Source organism: Syngnathus leptorhynchus, chromosome 5 (assembly GCF_054491065.1).
Source record: "Syngnathus leptorhynchus isolate UIUO chromosome 5, UIUO_Slep, whole genome shotgun sequence".
Lineage (NCBI taxonomy): Eukaryota > Metazoa > Chordata > Actinopteri > Syngnathiformes > Syngnathidae > Syngnathus > Syngnathus leptorhynchus.
Genome location: NC_141199.1, coordinates 15,436,392 through 15,453,862, shown reverse-complemented (window position 1 = coordinate 15,453,862; position 17,471 = coordinate 15,436,392). Strand labels below are relative to the sequence as shown.

General features: G+C 42.2%; 3 protein-coding genes and 1 long non-coding RNA gene across 5 annotated transcripts in view; 3 read left to right on the top strand and 1 right to left on the bottom strand.

The window, feature by feature from the left end:
- The window catches only part of LOC147057239 (uncharacterized), a 29,225-nt gene extending 12,103 nt beyond the window's left edge, over nucleotides 1-17,122 (bottom strand). The window contains exons 1-2 of the long non-coding RNA XR_015066110.1: nucleotides 17,066-17,122; nucleotides 16,212-16,348 (exon numbers count right to left, since the gene is read on the bottom strand). This is a non-coding gene — a long non-coding RNA (uncharacterized LOC147057239). The remainder of the gene's footprint in view (nucleotides 1-16,211; nucleotides 16,349-17,065) is intronic.
- Nucleotides 95-3,972, top strand: LOC147057241 (arachidonate 12-lipoxygenase, 12R-type-like). The gene is made up of 14 exons (XM_085912710.1): nucleotides 95-382; nucleotides 554-758; nucleotides 836-917; nucleotides 1,000-1,122; nucleotides 1,199-1,302; nucleotides 1,371-1,537; nucleotides 1,662-1,805; nucleotides 2,101-2,304; nucleotides 2,393-2,479; nucleotides 2,555-2,724; nucleotides 2,914-3,035; nucleotides 3,135-3,235; nucleotides 3,307-3,477; nucleotides 3,705-3,972. The coding sequence occupies exons 1-14, from the start codon at nucleotides 242-244 to the stop codon at nucleotides 3,882-3,884; spliced, it is 2,001 nt and encodes a 666-aa protein (XP_085768836.1). The 5' UTR covers nucleotides 95-241; the 3' UTR covers nucleotides 3,885-3,972.
- On the top strand, nucleotides 5,085-11,120 carry LOC147057240 (arachidonate 12-lipoxygenase, 12R-type-like). Of its 2 annotated transcripts, none has more exons than XM_085912709.1 (14): nucleotides 5,085-5,297; nucleotides 6,129-6,333; nucleotides 6,436-6,517; nucleotides 6,602-6,724; nucleotides 6,814-6,917; nucleotides 7,003-7,169; nucleotides 7,288-7,431; nucleotides 7,601-7,804; nucleotides 7,895-7,981; nucleotides 8,056-8,225; nucleotides 8,405-8,526; nucleotides 8,628-8,728; nucleotides 8,800-8,970; nucleotides 10,926-11,120. In XM_085912709.1, exons 1-14 carry the CDS (start codon nucleotides 5,157-5,159, stop codon nucleotides 11,103-11,105), a joined length of 2,001 nt encoding a protein of 666 aa, XP_085768835.1. In that variant the 5' UTR covers nucleotides 5,085-5,156; the 3' UTR covers nucleotides 11,106-11,120. The 2 variants fall into 2 exon arrangements, with proteins under 2 accessions (XP_085768835.1, XP_085768834.1); XM_085912708.1 differs by lacking the exon at nucleotides 10,926-11,120 and adding an exon at nucleotides 9,060-9,335 and having other exon boundaries at nucleotides 5,086-5,297.
- LOC147057238 (arachidonate 12-lipoxygenase, 12R-type-like) lies at nucleotides 10,454-17,247 on the top strand. The gene is made up of 15 exons (XM_085912707.1): nucleotides 10,454-10,709; nucleotides 13,078-13,225; nucleotides 13,451-13,655; nucleotides 13,736-13,817; nucleotides 13,893-14,015; nucleotides 14,147-14,250; nucleotides 14,333-14,499; nucleotides 14,624-14,767; nucleotides 15,200-15,403; nucleotides 15,498-15,584; nucleotides 15,660-15,829; nucleotides 16,033-16,154; nucleotides 16,265-16,365; nucleotides 16,432-16,602; nucleotides 16,767-17,247. Exons 2-15 carry the CDS (start codon nucleotides 13,085-13,087, stop codon nucleotides 16,944-16,946), a joined length of 2,001 nt encoding a protein of 666 aa, XP_085768833.1. The 5' UTR covers nucleotides 10,454-10,709; nucleotides 13,078-13,084; the 3' UTR covers nucleotides 16,947-17,247.
- The last annotated feature ends 224 nt before the right edge of the window (nucleotides 17,248-17,471 follow it).

Here is a 17,471-nt window from a genome sequence, read left to right as displayed (position 1 = left end):
GGGTCCAAGGGTGTCTCTTTTAGGTTTTGCTATAGAGATCAGACTTCATTGTGAAAGTGCTCATCTTGAGAAATGAGCTTTTGCAACCTTGCAACCGGTCATTGCTCATAAACGTCTTACTAAAACCTGGAGCAGGTACTTCCCGCTAGCAACCATTCATACGGTATAAGAAGCCATTGTGTCCGGTTGAGAGAAGAATCACATTTACCCAATTAAGATTTTTCATCGTTCGCTAATAACAATGGTGGTTTATGAGGCGACAGTCTACACAGGCGACCGAATTCAGGCCACCACCTTAAACAGTGTGCACATCAAGCTGGTGGGCACGGATGGCGAGAGTGATCGTACATGGCTGAAGTCTTTGGTCATCTTCAGAGGATCCGTAAGTAAATGGCCTTCTTTGTGTGCTCCTGTCATTGGTTGATTGATTGCCAACCAAGGTCCTCACCAGGTCAGCCTAACAAAGACGGTTACCAAAATATTTTTGTCAGTCTTGACTGAAAGATGTAAATGCAGCTCTAATTATTTTGAAAACTTCCATTAAATCTTCTAGGTATCTACTTATACTGTGTCCTGCCCAAATTCCCTTGGACGGCTGCTTCTGATCGAATTAGACAAACGGCAATTTGACTTTTTGCCCGACGACGCTTGGTTCCCCGATAAGGTGGAAGTCAAATCACCCGAGGAAGACATCTACACCTTTCCCATCCACTGCTGGATCACTGACCAGGAGACTCACCGCTATAGAGAGGGCAAAGGTGGGTTGATCTGCCATCGAGTGTGTGTGATCCCTACAAACAATCCTCACGTGTTGTTTGTGATTTTGCTCTGGAAGCTCTGAGGATCTTTGACGAAAGCCACTCTCTTGGACAATACGCGAGACAGCAGGAACTAAGCCAGCGAAGTGTAGATTATGAGTGAGTGTTTACTCTAATGTTGACTTTTTTATATCGAAAGCATTCCGCATGAGTCGACATACATTTTTAAAATGCCCAACAGCTGGGAATTTTATGGCCCAGGTATGCCTTACACCATAAAGGCAGATGGTGCGATGACCTTGCCAGATGAAGTCCAGTTCTCCTTCACCAAAACGACAGAGTTTGCATTCACAGCGGCCACAGGGTAAGCTCCCGCCAAACCTCACAGTACGATGCCATCATTGATTTGGTATCAACAAGCTGCTTGTTTTGTTTCCCAGGTTGGCTGAGCTTCGGCTAAAAGGGCTCGTTGACAACCAGGAAAATTGGAAAACTCTTGACGATATCAACGACGTGTTCCGTAACAAAGACACGCCCTTATCAGGTACAGCGGCCGAATGGATCTGCTGGTCTCACAAAACTTGAACAATAAATGTTAATTTATTTTGTCAGATTACGTGCAGGAGCACTGGGCAGAGGACTGGTTATTTGCATACCAGTTTCTAAATGGAGTCAATCCCACCTTGATTCAACGTTGCAAAACTCTACCCGACAACTTCCCTGTGACCGATGATATGGTCTTCATCCCCGATGGCTCAAACCTATCGAATGAGTTGGAGGTAACAGTTTGGTTCTCCTCCCAATTGACATTTGAATGGATTGAGGCGTTTTGTCAACAACACAAAAACTCGCAGTATGTGGTATCTTCAATATTAATAACCCGATATGTTTGTCCTCAAACAGCGAGGCAACATATACCTTTGTGACTACAAGAACCTGGACGGAATGCCGGCAAACATCATAGAAGAGAAGCAACAGTATTTGACCGCTCCTCTTGTCCTGCTTCACAAAAGACCCGACGACAGGCTGATGCCTATTGCCATTCAGGTGAATTACTTTGAACAGTGAATGATCTCATAAACCTGGGCTTGTGGATAAAATAGACAGATTCTGCGGCATTAATTGTAGTTGGGATCATCTGTAGTTATTGCTCAGACTCCCGGAATGTGACCTTTCGTGTTTGGTGCGGCGGCTAACACCTGGAATAAGAATCAACACTTCAATCTAGGGGCAATGGGTCTTATTTGGAAAAGTATTTCGGGGTCTAATTCAGGGCAGATCGGTGTATCATCAACAATAAAAAAATGCCCATCCTTGGTTTGGTTTCTTCCCCTTTCCACAGCTGAAGCAGACTCCGGCGGAAGACAACCCCATCTTTCTCCCAACTGACTCTGTGTACGACTGGCTGACGGCTAAGATTTTTGTGAGAAGTGCCGATTTCTCAGAGCACCAGCTCAACGCTCACTTGTTGCGCACCCACCTGCTGGCGGAGGTTTTTGCCGTGTCACTGCTACGTAACCTGCCCATGGTGCATCCAATCTACAAGGTACCTAGTTTTCCTAATTTGGTTTTATACATCAAGACTTTGGTTGTCTCCAGGTTTGGGTTCATGATCCTTCCTTCCATCCTTTTAGCTCCTCATACCCCACACTCGATACACTCTGCAGATCAATGAATTAGCTCGGACACAGCTCATAGGACCCACCGGAGTCTTCACTCTGGTAAAAGTCCACCTTTACGTTCTACGTGACATTGGACTTCTTTCTGTTTGTGTCTTGAAATGGACTGTTTCTCAGTTTGCAGCTTCTGGCAGAGAGGCTTTGCCAAAGATCTTGGCAAGATCGCTGTCCTCCATCACCTACAGGTCCCTTTGCATCCCCGACGACATTGCTGACCGTGACTTGAAGGACCTGCCGAACTTCTACTACAGAGATGATGGACTCCAACTGTGGAACATCATCTTCGAGTATGACTCTTTGCATCACAAATTATTGCAATTATTGCAATCAAAATCATAATGATACTGCCTATGTGTTTGTCATCCCCAATGAACCAGGAAATAATCAGTTAACAATCAGACAAATCCCAAAATGGAGTTTGTCAGTGAAGGTATTTAGCTGAATGTATGTGTAATCATCAAGTTGTCTCTCAAAAGATATGTGCAGCGAGTGATCAAATACTACTACAAAAGCGATGACGAGGTCCAGCGAGACTCAGAATTGCAGATTTGGATTGGGGATATTTTTAAACACGGATTTCTTTCCCAGCTACAAACAGGTAATCATTACATGAGTGCACATTGGCCTCACCAGCATCCACCTGGAATATCCAACGCCACTCAGTGATGCTGTTTTGCGTTTTTTCTATGTTTCACAGGAATCCCTCAATGCTTGACCACTGTGTCTGAACTGATCAAGTTTGCCACCATGGTGATGTTCACTTGCTCGTGCCAACACGCAGCTGTGAACAGCGGGCAGGTGAATTCTTAGAATGAACACAAGCATTGCTTTGCATTACATTTGGTCTTATTGCAAAAGCTTCATTGCAGTACGACTATGGTGGCTGGATGCCCAACACCCCCGCCACCCTGCAGCGTGCTCCCCCGACCAAAAAAGGGACGACTAGCAAGAGCACAATCCTCGAGACGTTGCCCCCTATCAACGTGACTGCTCAGGGAATGGCCACAGTGTGGCTGCTCAGCAGGCGGTCCTCTGACTTTGTAAGTACACCAAACTCGACATGCAAAAAAAGGCGAGTTGAAAAGCAGACGTAAAAAAAAGTAGTAAGAAGTAATTGATTATTATCGATAATCGATACAATAATCGATTCTATAAATATTTCATCGTGACAGCCCTCAAAAATGACACTGTAGAGCTGGTCCAGTGTCAAGATAACTAGTTGATCACAGATCTAGTTTGCAGTCATGTAAATACTTTGTGTCACCAGGTCTCACTCGGACATTACCTCGAGTACCATTACACCGAAGAGACTCCCCGCCAGTTGCAAACGGATTTCAAAAGCGATCTTGACAAGTTGTCGATCACGATCAACAACAGAAACAAAGATCTGGAAATCCCGTACACTTACTTGGATCCAAACAATGTCGAGAACAGTGTGGCCATCTAAACATCAGAAAGTAACCATCCTAAAAACCTGTATGTATACAGATCAAGGTATAAAGTGTGATGAGATGGTAATAAAATGAAATTGAGGAGTTGGACTATGGTGTGTTTTGTTGACGTGTCGTTTCAAGTTTGAGACATTTTCATCCAATAAACTTTAAATTGCGCCACATTTAGGTCATTTGACTTTGAACCTGCAGCTGAATGTACAAATAATACAGGAATGCGCACTATCACTGCAGGATTCTATTATCTGAAGCCAATTTTGGGGCATCTCAAATGTAAATTAATTTTAGTCCTTATCTTTAAACGTACATTAGGTTGTCTTTTTTAAAATGTTGTCATTGTTTATGTTCCTTTAGACAATATCGTGATAATGCTCGTGACCGTGATACTGTTGGTCACGATGCGTGTGATATGAAATACGGTTTATAGGTTGTTGATACATATTAGCTTATTCAGCTAGATGAGAGCAGCTATCAACTCCCATCAGAAAAAAACAAGTAGGCACCACCACCACCAATAAAAGCTGAACAACGTTGCTCTCGTTGTTGTTGCGTAACTTAATCTTTTGGCAGGGAAACCGCACAACAATGCTGACGGCACACCTTGTCTTTGTGAACTTCTCACAGCTTTGAATCCTGGCTGGAGGAATCAACAGCATGATCTTATCAAGCGCTTGACTTTATCTGCCTCTCTGATCTCACATGAGCTGTTAATACAATTGGCTAAGACTGCATATTTTGATGGCATCGAAATTTGGACCGAGTCCCACAATGATGCTGGCAGCGCATGTCGGTACTGGTTGAGTGTAGCCGCTAAAGTTAAATTGGCATACAGTAAGTACACCTCTAAAGTTGCTCAAATATCCACAGTTTGAAGACCCTTTGGAAATATTGTGCCCTTCATCATAAAGCACTTCACATGAATAACAATCAAACGTACGTTAACCGCCAACAAAACAATACAATTCAAAACGGAAGAGGAAAAACAATAAAACCAGAACCAGAGAGATGCAATTATTTTACAACTTACAAAATATACACGTAAATCAGACTTCAATGCGAAAGGTCTCATCTTTCATGTGAAATCTGCAGTTGTAATTAAATCAGACGTTGTTAATACACATCTGACATTCCTCATAGCTGCCGCAGGTACCGCCCGCAAATTAGCATACACCGCACAGGTATATAAAAACCTGGCACGGCAGATTGGGTCTGACTGGGAGAAGAACCGTGTTACTGTTATTAGGTTTCCTCATCATTCCGGAATAACAATGGTGGATTACGAAGTGACCATCTACACTGGTGATCGAGTTCACGCCACCACCATTAACCCGGTGCACATTAAGTTGGTGGGCACAGAAGGCGAGAGTGCCCGCACGTGGCTGAGGTCTTTGGTCATCTTCAGAGGAGCAGTAAGTGTCGAAAAAAAATCTCACCACCTTTTGGTGGTCCCGTGAGTTGCGTAGAACAATAAATAAATACGTACTTCTTTTATCACAAACAAATTATTTAGGTTTCATTACCTGACATGTTTCGGCTATAACTTAAATAGTCGTAAATAAAACGAGACAATATAACATTTAAATAAACGTAAACGTTTTCATATCAATCCTCGTACATTAAGCAGTTTTTATGCTAAATTGTATTTGCTGTACAGTACATGCTTAGTGTTAGTTTAGACAGATAGACTTTATTAATTTCTTTATTTTAGGTCCCATTGTACTGTATGCTATTGTTGTTCCCTTGTTTACTTCATTTATGTTAGGTCAGGTAACGTCTGATCCTGAGCCAAAATATGGATGCCTTGAAGTTTTTTTTTTACTTGACTTGATAATGGTTAAACCAGGTTGTCTTTAAAAGCCCCATCTGGACCTGATTATTAGTTATGGGGGATTAAATATTTAGTGGACCTTTGAATCTCAATCTTTTGGAGTCAGGCAGGACCACAAGACTAAGATCGGACAGTGGAACCAGTCCGAGTACTGGTGCTCGGCTGGCGCAAGGCAGCATTGAGCAAGTTGAACCTGCCTGTCGTCACTTTGTTCGAGTCTCTGTTTCATCACTTTGTGCCTCAAGCCAAAGACCTCATTCTTGCTGCTAAATTAGTTGTAGGTCGCCATCTCATGGTCGATCTTTTACAGTCGCCAACTGCTCATCTGGAATGGAGTGAGCCTAGGGGTGTGGCTAAGACAAAATGGTGCACATAATATTTTCAACCCAATTCAACATTTTTAATTTTCTAGGTCACAACCTATACTGTTTCCTGCCCAAAGTCCCTTGGACAACTGGTTCTGATCGAACTAGACAAGCGACAATTCTTAATTTTGCCCGGCGATGCTTGGTTTCCTGACAAGGTGGAAATCATATCACCTGAGAAAATCATCTACACCTTTCCCATCCACTGCTGGATCAGTGACAGCGAGACTCACCGCTACAGAGAGGGCAAAGGTGGCTTGACCATTGCGTTTGTTTGTCATCATGTGCGCAACAAATAAATAATAACAAACAAATGACAAATAATTCTCGTGTGTTGTGATTTTTCTCTGCAAGCTCTGAGGACCTTTGACGAAAGCAACTCTCTTGGCAAGTACGCGAGACAGCAGGAGCTGAGTCAGCGAAGTGTAGACTATGCGTGAGTGTTTAATCCAATGTTTACTTTTTTTTATATCGAAAGCATTCCGCATGAGTCGACATACATGTTCAAATTGCCCAACAGCTGGGAATTCTATGGCCCAGGTATGCCCGACACCATATTGGCAGATGGTGCGATGACCTTGCCAGATGAAGTCCAGTTCTCCTTCACCAAAACGACAGAGTTTGCATTCACAGCGGCCACAGGGTAAGCGCCTCCCAAACCTCACAGTACGATGCCATCATTGTGTTCGGTTCATGATTTGGTATCAACAAGCGGTTTGTTTTGTTTCCCAGGTTGGTTGAACTTCAGCTAAAAGGGCTCGTTGACAACAAGGAAAATTGGAAAACTCTTGATGATATCAACGACGTGTTCCATAACAAAGACACGCCCTTATCAGGTACAGCGGCCGAATGGATTTTCCATCATCGCTTATCTGCTGGTCTTACAAAACTTGAGCTGAAAACGTTAATGATTTTTGTCAGATTACGTGCAGGAACACTGGATGGAGGACTGGTTATTTGCATATCAGTTTCTAAATGGAGTCAATCCCACCTTGATTCAACGTTGCAAAACTCTACCCGAGAACTTCCCTGTGACCGATGACATGGTCTTCATCCCCGATGGCTCAAACTTATCGAAAGAGTTGGAGGTAACTGTTTGAATATGTCGAGCCATTTTGTCAACAACAACAAAAACGGCATTGCACTATGCAGATTGTGTTATCTTCAAGCTACTGTAAGCCTTCTGACGTGTTTGTCCTCATACAGGAAGGCAACATATACCTTTGCGACTACAAGAACCTGGATGGAATCCCAGCAAACATCGTAGAAGGGAAGCAGCAGTATTTGACCGCTCCTCTTGTCCTGCTTCACAAAAGACCCGACGACAAGCTAATGCCTATTGCCATTCAGGTGACATTAGCTTCATCCAATGGTCATGAAGTATTTTAGGGGCTATCTTTGGAAATGATGAAGCCAAAATGCAGATTTGTGCAGTATCTCCAGTAAAAAAAAAAAAAAAAAAAAAATATGGGGTCCATTAAATGTCCATCCTTGGTTTGGTTTCTTCCCCTTTCCACAGCTGAAGCAGACTCCGGCGGAAGACAACCCCATCTTTCTCCCAACTGACTCTGTGTACGACTGGCTGACGGCTAAGACTTTTGTGAGAAGTGCTGATTTCTCAGAGCACCAGCTCAACGCTCACTTCTTGCGCACCCACCTGCTGGCGGAGGTTTTTGCCGTGTCACTGCTACGCAACCTGCCCATGGTGCATCCAATCTACAAGGTACCTGGAGTTTTCCTTATTTGGTTTTATACATCAAGACTTTGGTTGTCTCAAGGTTTGGTTTCATGATCCTTTCTTCCATTCTTTTAGCTCCTCATACCCCACACTCGATACACTCTGCAGATCAATGAATTAGCTCGGACACAGCTCATAGGACCCACCGGAGTCTTCACTCTGGTAAAAGTCGACCTTTGCTTTCTACATAACATTGGAGATCCTTCTGTTTATGTCTTAAATGGACTGTTTGTCAGTTTGCAGCTTCTGGTGGAGAGGCTTTGCCAAAGATCTTGGCAAGATCGCTGTCCTCCATCACCTACAGGTCCCTTTGCATCCCCGACGACATTGCTGACCGTGACTTGAAGGACCTGCCGAACTTCTACTACAGAGATGATGGACTCCAATTGTGGAACATCATCTTCGAGTATGACTTTTTGCATCACAAATTATTGCAATCGAAATCATAATGATACTGCCCATGTGTTTGTCATCCCCAATGAACCAGGAAATAATCAGTGAACAAACAGACAGATCCAAAATGGAGTTTGACAGTGAAGGTATTTCGCTGAATGTATGTGTAATCATCAAGTTGTCTCTCAAAAGATATGTGCAGCGAGTGATCAAATACTACTACAAAAGCGATGACGAGGTCCAGCGAGACTCAGAACTGCAGACTTGGATTGGGGAGATTTTTAAACACGGATTTCTTTCCCAGCTACAAACAGGCAAACATTACATGAGTGCACATTTGCCTCACTAGCATCCACCTGAAAATTCCAACGCCTCTCAGTGATGCTGTTGTCTTGCATTTTTCTTTCCTTCACAGGAATCCCTCAAAATTTTACCACTGCGTCTGAACTGATCAAGTTTGCCACCATGGTGATGTTCACTTGCTCGTGCCAACACGCAGCTGTGAACAGCGGGCAGGTGAATCCTTAAAACGAACATCAGCATTGCTTTGCATTACATTTGGTCTTATTGCAAAAGCTTCATTGCAGTACGACTATGGTGGCTGGATGCCCAACACCCCCGCCACCCTGCAGCGTGCTCCCCCGACCAAAAAAGGGACGACTAGCAAGAGCACAATCCTCGAGACGTTGCCCCCTATCAACGTGACTGCTCAGGGAATGGCCACAGTTTGGCTGCTCAGCAGGCAGTCCTCCGACTTTGTAAGTACACCAAACGTGAGATGCCAAAAATGTGGAATCGGAAAGCAGACGCGAGTCATCCAAGTCATGTGAATCCTTTGTCTCACCAGGTACCACTCGGACATTACCCCGAGTACCATTTCACAGAAAAGACTCTCCGCCAGTTGCAAAAAGATTTCAAAAGGGATCTTGACAAGTTGTCGATCACGATCGACAACAGAAACAAAGGTCTGGAAATCCCGTACACTTACTTGGATCCAAAGAATGTCGAAAACAGCGTGGCCATCTAAACATCGGAAAGCCAGGCACAATCAAACGCTATTGCACCATGAATCGCAAATGCTCGATGTTGAGATGTTCATAAAATTAAAGTGTGGTTCATTTTGCCTATGTCTTGTTTAAGCTTTGAGGCCAGCAAACTAGATATTAAAATGTGTCCATCAAATATATTTTGGAGGGGATGCTGCTCAGTGTCAGCTTGAATACTTGCATCAAAAATGTGCCTGAAATTATTCCGCTTTGTATCTATGTGTGATGTTTGAATACAACAGTATCAAGACATCTGATTATTGAGCAAAATCAGTCTTTTCATGACACCACGGAGTTTATTCAAGAGTTGTTTACTAGTCATACTTTCTAATAAATTTGAAAATAATAGAAACCAAACTCAGCAAAGCAAATTTATAAATGATACCAATTAAGTTGTGCCTGTGGTAAATTGTTAGGTGTGACCTATTGGACGGGTTTTTGTCATTGCTTTGTTACCTCCAAACCAAAATTCTTTTTATGAGGTGGAGTTCTATCTTGCAGGCAGACACAAGTCCTTGTTCTTGTTTGTGCGTACCGCCCACACACATGCATGCAAAAATAAAGACAACTCGCAAAATAAAAGCACTGGAAGACACTCTCAAAGTTGCTTTACATTTCATTGGCTTTAAACTGTATTTAAACACCACCAGTATTAAATTCTGAAAAATCTTCTTGAATTACCGTATTGGCCTGAATATAAGACGACCCCCTCTTTTACAAAACTTAAGTTTGAAAAAAGCCTTTGTCTAGACCCCGAATGTCAGACCACCCCCACCCTTTTTCAGTTTTATTTCAATGAAAAAAAACCTCGTCTTATATTCGGGCCAATACGCTATGTTGTTGTTGTTGCGCAACCTAATGTTTTTTGGGCACAAAAGTCACACAACAAATGCAGGTGGCACACCTTGTCTGTGTGAACTTCTCACAAATCACGAGTGGAACGATCAACAAGCTGACGGTAATAAAAGTCTTGACTTTACCTTCCCGTCTGACCTCACCTAAATTGTTGATCCAACTGGCATATTTAGGATATTTTTTTTTTTTTGATCACATGAATAAAAAATATCAAACCCAGTCTCACAATAATGCTGTCATTTAGTCAAACCACCGAACATTCCTGATACCCGCTGCAGGTACGTACCTCCCACAAATTAGCATATTCAGTACAGGTAAATAAAAAGCCGTCGTAGCCGACTGTACCGGTTTTTATCTATTCCGATACCTCGCCATTCCGGAATAACAATGATGGATCACGAGGTGACCGTCTATACTGGCGATCGAGTTCAACCCACTACCGTGAACCCGGTGCCCCCGCCACTCTCCAGCGTGCTCCCCCGACCAAAAAAGGGACAACTAGCAAGAGCACAATCCTCGAGACGTTGCCCCCTATCAACGTGACTGCTCAGGGAATGGCCAGCGCCTGGCTGCTCAGCAAACCGACTTCTGATTTTGTAAGGAATCCGAAACACAATACAACAAAATATTGGTAAAGGGAAAAGCTGGCATCTATTACAATGGTTTTCTTTATCTGGACCTGATTTGCGGTACTTGATATTTACAAAGTCAAGATCAAACGTCCCTGTCTCTAGTCACCTTCTCTTATTCCAAAAGGATTATAGAGCGCTTAGAGACATAGTTGAGCTCACATACATGTATTCTGGTAATAGGTTCCACTCGGACACTACCCAGAGGAGCATTTTACCGAGGAGATCCCCCGCCAGCTGCAAAAGGATTTTAAAGCCGAGCTTGATGAGTTGTCCATCAAAATCAACAACCGAAACGAGGGTCTGAAAATCCCGTACACTTACCTGGATCCAAAGAACATTGAAAACAGTGTGGCCATCTAAACGTGGGAAAGACACAATCAACAGGGAGGTGTGTGAAAATTCAAACAACAAATATTATTAAATGCAAGTTTAAACACCTCCAGTGTAAGTAAATCAGGTTATTTTATAAAACTAATTCCTGCGGAAACGACTTGGAGTTAAGTCAATGTGTCACAATTGTATTATGTAAGTTGATTTCATAGAATTCCCAAATCCCATATTCTGACAACATATTATATTATATCATAGAAATAAATTATTGAAATGAAAACCTCCGAAGCTGACAGCAATGTCTTCCATTCAGTCAGGCTGGTTGACCTCTATGTTTGTTTGGTTTCTAAAGAAATCTTCCCTGGAGACAAATTATAAAGCGAGGTAATCATTACCAAACAGTGTCATATCCTGATATTGTAAAACATGACAATCATTTGTCAGGATTCTCAGGAACTTGGTGAAGGGAACACCTTGATAATGATCTTTACAAATTCTTGCTTTTACTTGTGTCATTGTATATTTAACCAAAAATCAGTGTTCCAGGAAGAGTTAGCCAAAATATTTCTCTAGATTTGTGAAAGACCCGCTGCCAGTTCAAGAAAACACTTGCTAGTTGAATAATTATTATGACTTAAATATCTCCTACTTCTCCAAAATGACATATATAATAAAAATATTAGGTGTTGTAGTTAGAGGCCTCCGTTTGCCATCTACATTCAGAACAGGGAAAGGTTGTTATACATTTTAATTTACGCATTTACGTTTTCAGCTGTAGTTAGTAGTTCTTTACCATATCCAGCTACTACCGCATCCAGAATAATAAAAACAATTCATTTTGCTCGATGCTGATTTGTCAGACAAATATCCCCCACGACATGCCATTGATGGACGGTCCCTAAAACAGATGGTCCCTCAAACAGACAGAACAAATATCAAACATTGAACATGTTCTTGCTAAAATAACCTCAGTATGACCACCGTACTCAAATTATTTACCAGAAATCTTGCAGCCAGCAAGTGTTTGAGTATCAGTTAATATTTCTATTTGGTTGAGCCGGAAATTTTGGCATGAGATTGCAAGTTACAAATTGACAGTGTTTAGTGTTTTCACGTATCATGCCTTTATTGCCTCTATTATAATGTACAAAAAAGCAGGTTGTATTCTTAGCATATGTGTGTGTGAGGTGATACAACTTTCCAAAAAGTAAGAAATAGTATCTTTCAGCCTACTTATGGAAGAAAGATAAACAATGGAAAGTTGCCTTGGATTTTTTTAAATTATTATTATACTTTCTTTTGAAGATTTGAGCCAGTTGCATACAAGAGTGCTTTTTTTTCATTAGGGTGGGGGGAGCATTTTAATCTGTTTTCTGCCATACAAAAGGTGATTTTAAGAAATAAAATCTGTTGATTGTGTCAAAAAAAAAAAAAAGAACACTTTTCATCTTTTTTTGTTGTTGAATAAAACTCTTGCTTTGGGCTAAATTGAAAAGGTTCTCTTCAATGGAAGTCATTGTTTGCTCCATGGAGAAAAAAAATATATTTTTCAAGTGTTTTCAAACTTAATTCTTCCAGAAATCTTTTTCTTGTTCATGAAGTGATTGTTTGCTTTTAAATCAATTTGATTGTTTTGTGTGGAAATGCTTTTTTTTATGTTTTACTTTCAATGATATGAATTGGGAACAAGAGTATGAAGTCCGCAGTCGAAATAAAGCGGCCTTGCCTTTTCATGCTTGTGGAAATAAACTAACCTCATACAATTGTTACAACAGATAAGATTAGTGCGTTATACAATCCTATCTGTGCGATTACATCCGGCTTCCAAGTAAAAGTGCTTATCTTTCTTGAGGAAGCGACAGAGGTGTAAATGAGCCAGTGATTATGACATCTGTCAATCAAGTCTATAGTACCACCTACTCGGATACGAAAATATAAAAAGCTCCAGGGGCCAAGTGTCCCTCACACAAAACTTTTTCTTCCTCATTCCAACTCATTCCAGCGTAACCATGTTGCATTACGAAGTGACCGTCTTCACTAGCCATCGAGGTTGCTCGGGCACCGTGAACCATGTGCACATTAAGTTGGTGGGCAAAGACGGCGAGAGTCACCGCACGTCTTTAAGTTCTTTGATAATCGGCACAGGATCGGTAAGTATGGGGAAACCCTTCGCGATGCTTAACTCATTCACTGACATTGACAACTATAGACGTCAAACATCTATTTTAACTGGGGCTGGCACTGAATGAATTAATGATCCGGAAGTCACAATAAAAGGAGAGCACAAGGTCTTTGCATTGTAGTGGTACTTTTGTTGATCTGAACTGGAAGCAACAGAAAATGTTATATATGGAATATTTCCTGTGATTTTGCAGGTGTCCAACTATACAGTTTCCTGCCCAAGGTCCCTTGGAGAGCTTATCTTGATCGAACTAGACAAACACCATGGCTTCCTTACGCCCGATGACGATTGGTTCCCCGACAAGGTGGAAATCAAATCACCCGAGGGAGTCATCTACACCTTTCCCATCCATTGCTGGATCAGCGACAAGGAGACTCACCGCTTCAGAGAAGGCAAAGGTGGGTTGATTTGTGCGCTTGTCTTCTATCGGGTGTTTGAGAACTCTGACTCATCCAAATGTGTGTGATTATTCCGAAAGCGCTGAGGGTCTTTGACGAAAACCACTCTCTTGGTCAGTACGCAAGGGAACAGGAACTGTGCCGCCGCAAAGCAGACTATGGGTGAGAGGTACCGACGTAAACCGACATTTGCGTTGATACGTGATAGTCTACATCGAGCTCTCAACCATCCACCAGATGGGAACAGGCTTACCCAGGCGTGCCCCACTGCATTGAGGCTGACGGTCCATGTAAGCTACCTTGTGAGGTCCAGTTCTCGTTCACCAAGACCACAGAGTTTGGATTCACTGCCCTTGCAGCGTAAGAGCCCTCCAAACCTTTGAGTCTGATATCATCAATGATGTAAATGCTGTGATTTTGCCAACAAACCAAATCCCTTTGAACAGGTGGTTTGTTGTGTTACGCAACCTTTCATTGTTTTGTTTTCGCAGGCTGACTGAGCTGGAGCTAAAGAGGCTGGAAAACGATCATCATAACTGGAAACATCTTGATGATATCAAACATGTGTTCTGTAACAAACACACCAGCTTATCGGGTAATGGTGAAGTTCTTCCATGGTAGGATTCATTGAAGTAGCAGCGAGCGTTTGACTGACAGCACCGTTTCTTTTTTGTCAGATTATGCGCAGGAGCACTGGACGGAGGACTGTTTTTTTGGATATCAGTACCTAAACGGAAATCACCCCACCTTGATTCAACGTTGCAAAACTCTGCCTGAGAACTTCCCGGTAACCGATGATATGGTCTTCATCCCCGATGGCTCAAACCTATCGAATGAGTTGGAGGTAACAGTTTGGTTCTCCTCCCAATTGACATTTGAATGGATTGAGGCGTTTTGTCAACAACACAAAAACTCGCAGTATGTGGTATCTTCAATATTATTATTCCGATATGTTTGTCCTCAAACAGCGAGGCAACATATACCTTTGTGACTACAAGAACCTGGACGGAATGCCGGCAAACATCATCCATGGGGTTCAGCAGTACTTGATGGCGCCCCTCGTCCTGTTTCACAAACGACCCGACGACAAGCTGATGCCTATTGCCATTCAGGTGACATGACATTAAGATAAATGATTATTAACATAAGGTGAAGGTCCCAACAAACTGAGCTTGTGGGTTAGGTAGAGAGATGTCAAGGTCTCAAATTTTCTGACTCTATTTTGTGTTTTGGGAGCTCCATGGTTTTGCTCAGAGCTTTAAAAGCGCTTGATGCTAATGACACCTTTAAGGGCATAAGGGTCTTCTCGACCTGATCCTGAACCCTGATTTGAATTTGAGACATCTTTCAAATCATTGAGATCAAATTTACAACTGTTGCAACAATAGCGGACAACCAAGGTCTAGAGAATATTCCATTTGTCTGCCTGCTGATCTCATCTCGGTTATCTGTGGACGATGATTGACGAGAGCGGTGTCTGTTGCCATGAGGACCGTCACAAAGTCTGTCAAATTTAACGGTACAATCTCCTTCTTTTGGCACAGCTGAAACAGACTCCGGGGGAGGACAACCCCATCTTTCTCCCAACTGACTCTGAATATGACTGGCTGACGGCTAAGATTTTTGTGAGAAGTGCCGATTTCTCAGAGCACCAGCTCAATGCTCACTTGCTGCGCACTCACCTGCTGGCGGAGGTGTTTGCTGTGTCACTGCTGCGCAAACTACCCATGGTGCATCCAATCTACAAGGTACCTGGAGCTTTTCCAATTTCATTTCAGCTAAGTGTTTTCATTCATTGATACGTTTGTCATCTTAATATTTCTTGATCTTGCCGTGGTCTAGCTCCTCATACCTCACACTCGCTACACTCTGCATATCAACGAGTTAGCTCGGACACTGCTAATAGGGCCCGCTGGAATCTTCACCAACGTAAGAGCTGACCTTTGCTTTCAACACAACTTTGGAGATCCTTCTGTTTACATCTTGAAATGGACCGTTTCTCAGTTTGCAGCTTCTGGTGGACAGGCTATGACAAAGATCCTAGAGAGGTCGCTGTCCTCCATCACCTACAGGTCCCTTTGCATTCCTGACGACATTGCCGATCGCGACTTGCAAGATGTGCCCAACTTCTACTACCGGGATGATGGGCTCAAACTTTGGAACATCATTTTCAAGTATGAAAAGCCTCTTTGTTAAATGTCTTTACAGTTTGCATACAACAACTAATGCAATACTATACTGGGTGGTCTATGGGTCACAAAAAATATGTACAAATGTGGACATTTATTTTTACAATTTCACCCTATATTAGAGAATCTCTAGCTTCACTTCTATTTATCACAATGGTGTTGTACTGATACAAAAGGTCTCGCAAAAGATTTGTGCAGGGAATGATACAGTACTACTACAAAAGTGACGAGCAGGTTCAGAAAGACTCAGAACTGCAGATTTGGATTGAGGATATTTTTGAACACGGATTCCTTTCCCAGCAACAAACAGGTGATCATTACATTGAATAATAATACACATTGCTACGTGAGTGCATGTTTTGCTCACCAACAGCTGCCGGGAAGCTCTTTTTGACGTGGTTTCCTTGCTCTCCCTCTCAGGAATCCCTCAAAGTTTCACCACAGTGCCTGAGTTGATCAAATTTGCCACCATGGTGATATTCACTTGCTCGTGCCAGCATGCGGCTGTAAACAACGGACAGGTGAATCCTTAGAATGAACACTAGCTTTACGTTATATTCCTTCTAAACAACTTATGTATATCGCAGTACGACTATGGCGCATGGATGCCCAACACTCCCCTCACCTTGCAGCATCCTCCCCCGACCAAAAAAGGGACAACATGCATGGCCACGATACTGAAGACATTGCCACCTATCAATGTGACAGTGCAGGGAATAGCTGCAGTCTGGCTACTCAGCAGGCAGTCCTCTGACTATGTAAGTAAACCAAACTTAACGTCACATTTAAAAAAAAACCCCATTTTCAATCGAGTTATATTGGTCATACTAAGAGTGGAATACATTAAACCAAAACCTGACATTTGAACAGGGTTGTGTAGACCTTTTTATATCCAATGTGTGTTTATTCATTGATTCAACAGGTTCCCCTTGGGCACTACCCAGAGGACCATTTCACCGAGAGAACCCCACGGCAAATGCAAAAGGATTTTAAAACCGAGCTTGACGGGTTGTCCATCCAAATCAACGAAAGAAACAAGAGTCTGAAAATCCCGTACAAATACCTGGATCCAAAGAACATCGAAAACAGTGTGGCCATATAAACGTCGTGAAGTCAACGGCCTGGAGAACAACTGGCTTTAAACCACACAGATAGAAAGAAAAAAAAACCCATCTTAAATACTTTCTTCATTCTCTGTAGAAGATTTAACGTGACACTTACGGCTCGTGACGGTTGTATTTCCAAAGCGCCGCCATTTTGGAATGGTATTGATTCAAGTGGTCTCATCCAAGAGACTCATTGCTGCCATCTGCTGGCCATAATTCTTTTTTTTAACTTGATTGTTGACGGAGACATACAATATTTTGATTGACTGACATTAAAACAAAGACAAATGATTCAATAAAAAACCATACTATATTTAAATTTGAGTTGCTGCACTGTTTATGTTCAAATATCAGTTGTTATTGTAGACAGTAAATCAATCCCCCCTCTCGTTGTTTAATACATAATGAAACCCATATTCAACAGATTTTGATTTTTTTTTTCAAATAATAAAATAGTTAAAAATTGGCAAAGCATTATTTGTGCTTACTGCTTAGTGAATCAAGAGTATATTATACAACAC

Bases quoted from the DNA above. Each gene is read 5' to 3' on its own strand.
- LOC147057241 (XM_085912710.1), top strand. From the start codon at position 242: ATGGTGGTTTATGAGGCGACAGTCTACACAGGCGACCGAATTCAGGCC. The intron at 2,305-2,392 runs GTACCTAGTTTT...CCATCCTTTTAG, and splicing joins TGGTGCATCCAATCTACAAG to CTCCTCATACCCCACACTCG. The intron at 3,236-3,306 runs GTGAATTCTTAG...GCTTCATTGCAG, and splicing joins CAGCTGTGAACAGCGGGCAG to TACGACTATGGTGGCTGGAT.
- LOC147057240 (XM_085912709.1), top strand. From the start codon at position 5,157: ATGGTGGATTACGAAGTGACCATCTACACTGGTGATCGAGTTCACGCC. The intron at 6,334-6,435 runs GTGGCTTGACCA...TTTCTCTGCAAG, and splicing joins CCGCTACAGAGAGGGCAAAG to CTCTGAGGACCTTTGACGAA. The intron at 8,226-8,404 runs GTATGACTTTTT...GTCTCTCAAAAG, and splicing joins TTGTGGAACATCATCTTCGA to ATATGTGCAGCGAGTGATCA.
- LOC147057238 (XM_085912707.1), top strand. From the start codon at position 13,085: ATGTTGCATTACGAAGTGACCGTCTTCACTAGCCATCGAGGTTGCTCG. The intron at 13,818-13,892 runs GTGAGAGGTACC...ACCATCCACCAG, and splicing joins CGCCGCAAAGCAGACTATGG to ATGGGAACAGGCTTACCCAG. The intron at 14,016-14,146 runs GTAAGAGCCCTC...TTGTTTTCGCAG, and splicing joins GGATTCACTGCCCTTGCAGC to GCTGACTGAGCTGGAGCTAA.